We start from the raw sequence: 10,748 nt of genomic DNA, 5'->3' as shown, positions 1-10,748 counted from the left end.
CAGAAAAATAATTATACAATTTACCTCTCAGGGTTAAAGAAAAATAATTCAATTTTAAGCCACAAGAAAATTTTTAATTGTATCTAGCTAGAAATACAAGCAAATATTACACATAAATTTTATTACACAAGTATCAATTAGCACATGGAACTACATCAAACCAATTACACTGTTGTAAAAGTTTCTGAACAAACTAAAATTACTTAATGACTTACTGGTGAATAACAATACTATCCTAAATGTAGAGAGAGGACACAATTCACAACCCCAACCCCCCACCTTTGGCACCTCATTGACTCACAAGACAAGATTGTCAAGTTAACATCACATGTTCTTGTTCTTCAATTGACATTGATTGCATATACTTATTTAGTAAATCTTCTTCCTTTTTTTCTTCATTCATGTATGATTCAGAATCATTTGCAGAAACTGAAAGGAAAATAAGTTTATAATATCTGTTTTGGAAATAAAGTTGTATTTCATCCTGAATATTGAGATCTGTACATAAGAACAACCTTCAAAATGGCCTACCTTAGTAATAACCTTTCGCAGAAATAAATGGCCCGCAATTTTCAAAACTTAATCACTTCTCCCTTCCCCCAAATCTCTTAACTTTGTAAAATAAGAGTTGTAGTAAGTACTGTATTCAGGCCAACTTATAGCAAATTCTCTGTTACTGAGTCTTGTTTTCTCTTTGCTTTCAAAATCTCTTGGTTATGCGAAAGTTAGGGCTTCAGCAGTCTCATCTCAGTAAGCCTGAAGTCCTTGCCCATCTCCCTTCCATTGGTGACCACAGACACTTTCCCCCTATCTGCACTGCAGTTCGTCCAGCTATTCTTTCTGGACCCAGACTTACTTTTTCCCCTGCCATTTCCCTCATTTCTTGGACAGGTATACTATGGTATTTAAGCAGAGCTGAGCAGCACTGTCATACAGCAAGGAGCCAGGCGTTCAGAAGGCCTAACTTCCCCACTTCCTTCCTACCCACTACTCATTGTGTAGCAACTAGGAAATTGTTTAACTTCCACTTAGTCCTCGCCACGTTATCAATTCTGAGGAATACTGAGCATTCTTTCTTCCTCTTTTGCCTTTTTCATTTTGTGGTATTCTGTACTTGTGATAGAAGGATCCTTTATGCTGATTCTTACCAAGTCTAGATTTTTCTGAGTTGCCCCATAAAATTGTGATAATATCACTTGGTTGGCTTGCTTCCACTGGGTTGTTGAATATTAAACAAAATGATATAGGTGATACAGCCCTTTGTAAACTATGATGCTATATAAAATATGTTGTCCATCCAAAAATGACACTATCTCATAAAAATGCTATGGCTTAAAAAACTCATGTTTGTGGCTGTGAGTTCTCAGAAATTCATTCTCTGTTAAGTCTCCGACCGTGATATTATGAATATCTTTGTTTAGAATTAGAAGTGCCTTGAATTTTACTCCCCTCAGCAGCATGTCCATTTAGATAAATGCAGAAACTATATTTCATATTTATTTTATTTGGAGAATTAAAAGCAAATAATATTCTATATTTTTAATGTCTTCTGTAATAGAAATGAAACTATATTGGGTTAATATTTTTTAAGCATGGGGCACCTGGGTGGCTAAGTCTGTTGAGCATCTGATTTTGGCTCAGGTCATGATCTCTGGTTCATGAGTTAAAGTCCTGCATCTGGCTCTCTGCTGTTGGTGCAGTCTGCTTCAGATCCTCTGTCCCTGTCTGTCTCTGCCCCTCCTCTGCTCACACTCTCCCTCTCAAAAATAAACATTTAAAAAATGTATTTTTTAACATAAGATCTTTAAAAATGCTATTTTAAAATTCTGTGTTTAAAAAAGTGGGGGGGGGCACCTGGGTGGCTCAGTCAGTTAAGCGTCCGACTTTGGCTCAGGTCATGATCTTGCGGTCTGTGAGTTTGAGCCCTGTGTCAGGCTCTGTGCTGACAGCTCAGAGCCTGGAGCCTGCTCCGAGTTCTGTCTCCCTTTCTCTGCTCCTCCTCCACTCATGCTCTCTTTCTCTCTCAAAAATAAACATTAAAAAAAAATCCACATTTACCTGATTGCATGAACAGTCTGCCTGGTTTTCTAAAAATCTTCAGTGACTTACATCTTGTTTTGGATGCATATCCAGTTTTTAAACTGTAAGAAAGAGAAGTATCTTAATTGGAGCCAGTGAAATGAACAACTGTCTAATGCATGGAGAAGACCATACAAATTCTTTTTATTAAGCTGCGAGTATCACCAAAAAGACTCTTTCAATCTCTGAATTCTCCTGTGACTTATTAACCCTGAAATGCAAAGCTCACTATTGTAGTACAGGTTGAATAATCAGGCTTATTTTCTTTTTTCTTTACTTTTTTGTTTATAGTAGTCCCCTGTGCAGAAGCAACCATATGCTCCTTTTGGAAGTGTTTGTATTATTTTAAATTTGAGTGGGAATTACTAAAAAGGGCAGTCTTCCATATTTCTAGCTGATCAAGAAATTTTTACAATTCCACAAAAGATGTTCTAAAAGGAGTGGCATATTCCAGTCAGATCAGTAAAGAGACCATAAGATAACATCCTTTTGTGCTTTTTGTCTAACCTACTCTGAATGTAGCAAAATGAACATATTAGGAAACAAGCTTTCATCTCATTTAGCTACCCTTCAGATAAAATTGGGATATATTTTCCTCCTTTTAAACAATAAGAAACAGACCCTTCTTTGTTTCTCACTGGTCGCCAGAGTGAATGTTGCAGGATCATTTCAGGTGCAGGTGCAGCTGCGATGTTAGAAGGCCCCAAGTCCACTCTCTCCAACTGGTGTCGCCATGTGGTGCAGGGGTAATGCTGCTTTTGTGAGTAACGAGAACTGAGGCGGCTTCTGTGATGAGTGAAGATACCTGTCATACAGACCAGCTCTGTTAGAAGGCCCTCTTGTTTCTTGCCAGAACTAGTGAGAAACGAATGAGGTGCACCTGCCTGGCTTTTGTGAGTTGCGCTGGATCACATGGATATACTGCTTCTTCATTAATATCCGCAGGTAGTTTGCATTATAGATCTTAGCAATGCTGCACAGATAACGCTTCTGGCCTAAGGTGAGGTCTGGCTGCTAAAATACAAACAAGGTTTATAGGCATTGTAGAACAGAGATTGCCAAGATTCTTTATCTGAAAGGCTGAATGTTGAGGACAGCTGAACCATCTGTATTTTTATTTATTCCAATTCAACTATCCTAATTTGTCCAAAAAGAGAAAGAAAGAAAAGAAAGAAAGAAATGGCCATTTAAACAGTACAAGTGACCCTGCCTCCTCCTGTTTGCACTCAAGTGATTCAAATGCCCAATGAAGTTTGAGAACCAGTGATCTAGAAGAATAAGGAGAGTTGGGGCACCTGGGTGGCTCAGTCGGTTAAGTGTCCGACTTCGGTTCAGGTTGATCTCACAGTCTGTGAGCTCAAGCCCCGCTGTCAGTTCAGAGCCTGGAGCTTCCCTCTTGATTCTGTGTCTCCCTCCCTCTCTGCCCCTCCCCCACTCATGCTCTGTCTCTATCAAAACATGAATAAACGTTTAAAAAGGAAAAAAAAGGGGCGCCTGGGTGGCGCAGTCGGTTAAGCGTCCAACTTCAGCCAGGTCACGATCTCGCGGTCCGTGAGTTCGAGCCCCGTGTCGGGCTCTGGGCTGATGGCTCAGAGCCTGGAGCCTGTTTCCGATTCTGTGTCTCCCTCTCTCTCTGACCCTCCCCTGTTCATGCTCTGTCTCTCTCTGTCCCAAAAATAAATAAACGTTGAAAAAAAAAAAAAGGAAAAAAAAAAGGAGAGTAGAGATTCGCTGTTCTGTCAGTGAGACTTAGTTCCTGTGTGCCTCTCAGTGAATGTGGGCATCTTACCTTCCAAATATTTTTGAGGTATCATGTGGTCTCAACTACTCAACTACTCTACTTAGTCTTAACTAAAGAAATAGTCTTTTCTAGCACCAGAAGAATAACTGCGTTGAACAAACTGGGGAATAGTCTATCGGTCTTTGATGAAAGTAATTTTGACTTAAGATTTTCACTTGCTGATTTTAGAAGGTAACACTCACTTAAAATGCAAGGCTACACTGTGTCTGTATGTGTGTATACACACATGGGATTTACTGAACTGAATAGGTAATAAATTCAGTGAAAACTCAAAATGCTGGTCAAAAAAATCTGACCAATTTGCACAGATCTTTTGTAACCTTAATTTGCTTTCCTCTAACAGGGACACATCTGGCAGATATGACCTTTAAAAGGTAATAGAGGTTCAACAGTTATAAAATGCTTATAGCCATTTTCTTTATTAGCTTGCCTCTAATTTTGCAGTCCTTCAGTGAAATCTAGGAGTTTGGGTTTCCATCTCTGGAATGTAACTTTCCTCAGGGCCATTAAGCTTTCTGAGTGAAGGTACATTAGATGTCAAGTATCATGAAGCCCTAAATGAACTCTTATGATGAGAAATCTATAATGATAAAATCCTTGCATACATTCCTGAGTTTACTCCACAGATATTTATGGAGTCCTAGACAATATGCTGGGTGTACCTTGTCTTCTCAAGTGCCTTACCCTCTAAGCAGCAGATCTCCAATAAAAAGTTCAGCTCTGAATACAAAGAATTTGGCATTTAAACAAAGCATTGGTATTTAGTTAGCATACCTTTAGAAAAGACGCATCTGTCATTGATTTAGGGATGTTAATTGCTTGAATTTGAGGAGTTTTCCATAACTCTTGCAGCTTGGCTATGTGTGTGTTGGGTCCATCTTTGATTCTGTCTGTGGGCAGGACATTATTAGGTGAATTTCATGAGCAAAGATGTACTCAATAAATTAATTATTAATATCTATATATTTACACATGTCCCTGACAACCCTGCAGTAGGAATACGAGTCACTCTGTTAAAGTTCAAGAGGCTGTATGATATGCCATTTGGTTTTAGAGCATACAAAAGTCTAAGATATTTACAAATATTTTCTCTCTCTCTCTCTCTCTCTCTCTCTATATATATATATATATATATATATAATTATATATAGACTACATTATTTTGAACTCAGGTGAGATGCAAACTATGTTGTTTAGTTTATCGTATGTCAAACTATACTAGACAAGAATATGCATGCAAGACTTGCACTTTAAAGATTTACAATATTTTATCATTCATTTGATTTTAGTATGTTAGTATTAAACTCAAGATAGAAGATAGAATAACACAAATTTTATACCTTTAATGAGGCAGTGTTAAAACACAAAGGGCTTTGCAGAAATTTACTAAAACTTATTTTTACATAATTTCTGTTATTTCATGTTTTTAGTACCGATGTGGGTAGACTAATAGTCTTTTAATACAAAATGCAATTTGAGACATATCTAGGAGAATGAAACTAGTTTTCAGTTTCAGACATATTGAGATCAGTAACTTAATCTAGGGTAAAAACTTCATTAACAGTTTGAGGGAAAACAGTATCTGGTGAAATTTAACCAGGAAATAACTCTTTGAAACACTCGCTAAGTCCCCACACACTCTTCCGCTCCAGGCAACCAGTAATGTGCTTTCTATCACTACAGTTAGTATCACTATAGAGTAGTTTGCATTTTCTTGAGTTTAATATAAATGTAAACATACAGCATATATTCTGTTTGTTACTGGCTTCTTTCACTCAGCATAATTATACTGAAATCCATCTGTGTGATGTGTAACAATAGTTCATTCCTTTTTATTCTTGATATATATCTATCCACCTGTTGGTGACATTTGGGTTGTTTCCAGTTTTAGGCTATTACAAATAAAGCTGGCAGAACAGATTTTTAAGTTAAAAGTTTACATTCAGTAAGTTGAATTAAATAAGCACACTTTTGTTTCAATATTGACAACAAAGTCCATTACAATTTTACATATTAAATTTTAGTTATTTATTTCTTCAAGATTTTGACAGGGATGCCTGGGTGACTCAGTTGGTCAAGCATCCGACTTCAGCTCAGGTTATGATCTCAGAGTTCATGGATTCAAGCCCGGTGTCGGGCTCTGTGCTGATAGCCAAGAGCCTGGAGCCCAGAGCTGGTTTTGGATTCTGCGTCTCCCTCTCACTCTGCCCCTCCCCTGCTTGCACTCTGTCTCCCTCTCTCAAAAATAAATAAACATCTAAAAAATTTAAAAAAAGAAAAAGATTTTGACAAATTGGAGAGTTAATGCAGATAAGTAAGTGTTATATTTGCATACTAAAGGACTAACTAGTTTGCCAACAAAGAAACAATTATCTGGAAATTATGTCATTATGACCCTTAAAATATAATTTGGAATCTATAGTAATAAAAGCTTATTTTTTTAAATCCTTTTTCGAGTGATAAATGTGGGCTAATTATCTAAGACTATATCTTTTGTGTCCCTGCTCTTCATTATTTCTGAGATGCGTATTATAGCCTGGACTAACATTTAACTTGTCAAAAGCTTGGTAGCCTTTCTTCACAGAAAATTAAACATTTAAAGATAACAGTTAAACTCAGTGACAAACACCCAATTGAAAAATGAGCATAGGACTTGAATAGACTGGATGTCTCCAAATAAGACACACAAAAGGCCAATAACCACAAGAAAAGATGCTCACTATTAGGGAAACAGAAAGTAACAATGAAGTATCATTTCATATCCATAAGGGGAATTATCACCAAAAAAATATATATATATATGAAGGTGTCTGGGTGGCTCAGTTGGTTAAGTGTCTAACTCTTGACTTCAGCTCAGGTCATGATCTCATGGTTCGTGAGTTTGAGCCCTGCATCGGGCTCTCTGCTAACAGCACAGAGCCAACCTGGGATTCTGTCTCCCTTTCTCTCTACCCCTCCTCTGCTTGCTCTCTGTCTCTTTCTCTCAAAATAAATAAAAACAAACTTGAAAAAATGAAAACAGGAGCGCCTGGGTGAAAACAGTTAAGCGGTTCTGGTCATGATCTCACAGTTCGTGAGTTTGAGCCCAAGTTGGGCTCTGAGCTGACGGCTCGGAGCCTGGGGCCTGATTCCGATTCTGTGCCTCCCTCTCTGCCCTTGTCCGCTTGAGCTCTGTCCCTCTTTCTCTCTTAAAAATAAACGTTAAAAAAATTTTTTTAAATGAAAACAAGTGTTAGCTAGCATGTGGAGAAATTGGAACCCTGTGCATTGCTGGTGAGAATGTAGAATGGTGCACCGGCTGTGGAAACAGTGTGGTGGTTCCTCAAAAAATTAAATATAAAATTGCCATATGATCCAGCAATTTCATTTTAAAGCAACCACTTTATTTATATGTACATATGCATTTTTATGTATATACACATTGATATATGTCTGTGTTTTTCTGAGGTAACTGTAAGGGCTACAAAATTTCCAAGGAAAAATAAAGTGAATCTAAGTTTATACATCATAGAATTGAAATTGCTCCCCTCACCGCAACCAGAAATTAGTGAGAGGCCTTTGGGTTCTGTGTTACTCTCTTAATTCCAGCAGTTTTATCCTTTATTTCAAGTGAGAGGGAAAATAGCAGCAATGAGAAATATTTTACATCCTTTGAAGTTATTCTAGTCAGAACTTTTCCCTTCAATTTGTGTATAAACCCCAGGCCATACCTAGGACATTTCAAACATCAGTTATAAACACAATTCTTTTCAGATTCATTGCTATTTTGAAGTACTCTTTTTTTTTTTTAACGTTTATTTATTTTTGGGACAGAGAGAGACAGAGCATGAACGGGGGAGGGGCAGAGAGAGAGGGAGACATAGAATCAGAAACAGGCTCCAGGCTCTGAGCCATCAGCCCAGAGCCCGACACGGGGCTCGAACTCACGGACCGCGAGATCGTGACCTGGCTGAAGTCGGACGCTCAACCGACTGCGCCACCCAGGCGCCCCATGAAGTACTCTTTTTAAAATGCTTGATGTGGGGGGCGGCTGGGTGGCTCAGTCAGTTAAGCATCCTAAGCATACACTTCAGCTTCAGTCATTGACCTCAAGGTTCTTGAGTTTGAGCCCTGCATCAGGCTCTCTGCTGTGAGCACAAAACCCGCTTCAGATCCTCTGTAACCCTCTCTCTGCCCCTCCCCCATGTGCATGCGCACTCCTTCTGTCAAAATAAACAATTTTTAAAAACCCTTAAAAAGGGGCGCCTGGGTGGCGCAGTCGGTTGAGCGTCCGACTTCAGCCAGGTCACGATCTCGCGGTCCGTGAGTTCGAGCCCCGCGTCAGGCTCTGGGCTGATGGCTCAGAGCCTGGAGCCTGTTTCCGATTCTGTGTTTCCCTCTCTCTCTGCCCCTCCCCCGTTCATGCTCTGTCTCTCTCTGTCCCAAAAAAAAATAAATAAACGTTGAAAAAAAAAATTTTAAAAACCCTTAAAAACAATTTTTTAAAAAATAAATACTTGATATTAGATATTTTAACAAGAGAAAAAGCCTGGATTGTTCTTTTTAATGTTTATTTATATCTGAAGGAGAGAGAGATACAGAGCATGAGGGGCAGAGGGAGAGGGAGACACAGACTCCGAAGCAGGCTCCAGGCTCTGAGCTGTCAGCACAGAGCCCAACGGGGGGCTCGAACCCACGAACCGTGAGATCATGACCTAAGCCGAAGTTGGATGCCCAACCGACTGAGCCACCCAGGCACCCCCCAAAATTTTAAGTTCAGGATGCCAATAAAGTCTATTTTTAAAACTCCATTGTTTGTAGTTACAGCAAAATTAGCATCTCTAAACCATGTTATTTATAGGTATTATCTGTTGTATATGCTCTACTCACCAATACCTTTGGAATTCTGATAATAAGAAAGTCCAGGTGATCTGTTGGGGAAAAAAAGATTTAAATAATATGCAATAATTGACAGCTTTATAAACATTAAAGAAAGCACATATTTTAGGGATGCCTGGGTGGCTGAGTCTGTTGAGAAACTCATTATTAATTTAGGCTCAGGTGATGGTCTCCTCGTTGGTGGTTTGAGCTCCCAGCCCGCTTGGAATCTTCTGTCTCCAGTCTCCGTGTCTGCCCCTCCCCTACTCGCACACAGGCACACTTTGCCTCAAAAATAAATAAATAAACGTATTTCTAAAAAGTATTTTAAATGAAAAAAGGGCAGTATCGAGTATGCTTTTTACTTTTCATGTTTCCATCAGACAGAACATCTTGTAAATGTTCTCCTCTAATCCTGGTTATATCCTAATGGCTCCAGGCTTTTTCAAAGTGAGTTATCTGAGGTTTTTACTAGAAAGGATTTACTTTAAGCCAGATTTGGTCTTACTTTTATAGCCTTTTTAATCTAATTCCTACTTTGAGCTCAATAAAGTAGTTTGGGCTTCTGTGTTATCCGTGGCATTTTCTTGCTCTCTTTATTTTTAATCAAGTAACTTGCTATGGAGGAGACTATCTTGTTCTTTACTGTATGTAATTAAGGTGTACTGGAACTGATAAATTGGTCTGGAATATTTCTATTTTTGTACAAGTTCTTTTTTCTTTTTTCAAATTAAGACAAAACTCCCTTCCTTGTCTCTTCCTTCGGTTTATTCAGTGACCAAGTGTTCATTTATCTCCTGATACATTTAGGATCCCACACTTTGTCAAGCACTCAAGAAAGACAGGACCACATCTTTAAAAGTCTTCAGTACATTATGGTCATTTTGTTTTATATGGCAGGAGCCATGACTGTGTGCTGAATTGGAGAGAAACACCTGGCAGCTCTCACTTTTAGGTAATAACTGATGGAAGGGATGAGGAGGTACCGAAGACTAATTGTCTTCAGCATCCTGTAAATAATAGTAAAAACAAAACAAAACAAAAAAATGAAAAAACAAAAAACAAACAAAAAAACCCACCCTGCTTAAAATAAAATGGATTTACGAAGAAAAACTTATGTGGGAAGAAAATATCAAGATCAAGGTGCCTCTAATATCCCTAATTATCCGTCTCATTGGCATTATGAATCCCTTGGACACGAAGGTGGCTAATGTCGCACATACGGCACTGATTTATTGACTTGGAAGTCTTCCGTTGAACCTCCCTTTCTGCTCTATCCCCCACCCCCTCTTTTTGTAGAGATCCTGTGACCAGACGGCATATTTTCCAGCAGGTTTAGCAGCGCCCCCTCGGGGCAGAAAAAGGCACCCAGGCAATTGTCGCAATCACCGCGTTTAGTCATTGCACCAACACTCAACCTTATCTCACAAGCCCTTCCCCTAAACTGTGAGTCGGCTTCCATTTGTTCCACTCCGGCCACAACAAAGGTTCTCCCTCCTCTCGCTTCAGTGCACTGGGGACCAGTCTATTGGAGCAGTCAACTCCCACCCCCTCCTCCACTAGGGATCACGACCCAGGGTCGGTCGCCGTCCTCCCTAACCCGTCAGGGCCCCTCAGCCTCACCCGCCGCCGCCACCCTCGGTTCTGGCCACTGCGGGAGGCTCTGCAGAAGAGCTGCATTCTGTCCAGTCGGACACCGGACCCTGGCCCGGCATCTCCTCCCGGGTGCCCGGACCTCGAGCGGCGTGCGGAAGCGGCTTTCCCCTCTCCCCTCCCCCGTCAGCACGCGTGCGTCAGGCCGGGCGATATCGCGGGTGAAGAGGAGGACGCGGTATTCTAGCCCCCTCCGATGCGCTCCGGACACTGCCCGAATAGCTTCGGGAGAGCGGGGAGGGCAGATGCGCGACGCAGGAGTTAAATTGGGGGAGGGGCAGGAGTTCTTTAGTTGATTGCGCGCTTGCACGTTTGCATCTTTTTTGTGGAAGGGATCAGTCACGATAAGGAAATATAC

The 10,748-nt window shown here is 40.1% G+C and overlaps 1 protein-coding gene across 4 annotated transcripts; it reads right to left on the bottom strand.

The window, feature by feature from the left end:
- Positions 1-52: 52 nt before the first annotated feature.
- On the bottom strand, positions 53-10,603 carry FAM216A (family with sequence similarity 216 member A). Of its 4 annotated transcripts, none has more exons than XM_003994656.6 (7): positions 10,361-10,603; positions 8,750-8,790; positions 4,655-4,770; positions 2,964-3,093; positions 2,701-2,884; positions 2,059-2,141; positions 53-429 (listed from the first exon to the last, which is right to left on the bottom strand). In XM_003994656.6, exons 1-7 carry the CDS (start codon positions 10,450-10,452, stop codon positions 314-316), a joined length of 762 nt encoding a protein of 253 aa, XP_003994705.2. In that variant the 5' UTR covers positions 10,453-10,603; the 3' UTR covers positions 53-313. The 4 variants fall into 4 exon arrangements, with proteins under 4 accessions (XP_003994705.2, XP_006938518.2, XP_006938519.2 ...); XM_006938456.5 differs by having other exon boundaries at positions 2,964-3,090; XM_006938457.5 differs by having other exon boundaries at positions 8,756-8,790.
- Between the last annotated feature and the right edge of the window lie 145 nt (positions 10,604-10,748).

The sequence above is a fragment of the Felis catus genome, chromosome D3 (genome assembly GCF_018350175.1).
Source record: "Felis catus isolate Fca126 chromosome D3, F.catus_Fca126_mat1.0, whole genome shotgun sequence".
Classification (NCBI taxonomy): Eukaryota; Metazoa; Chordata; class Mammalia; order Carnivora; family Felidae; genus Felis; species Felis catus.
The sequence above is the reverse complement of the archived record's forward strand: the minus strand, read 5'-3'. Positions and strand labels throughout refer to the sequence as shown.

Coding starts and splice junctions, on each gene's coding strand:
- FAM216A (XM_003994656.6), bottom strand. CDS start 10,452: ATGCCGGGCCAGGGTCCGGTGTCCGACTGGACAGAATGCAGCTCTTCT. Junction 8,791..10,360: donor ACCGAGGGTGGCGGCGGCGG/GTGAGGCTGAGG, acceptor TTTCCCCAACAG/ATCACCTGGACTTTCTTATT. Junction 2,142..2,700: donor CCAGTGAGAAACAAAGAAGG/GTCTGTTTCTTA, acceptor TCTTTCTTACAG/TTTAAAAACTGGATATGCAT.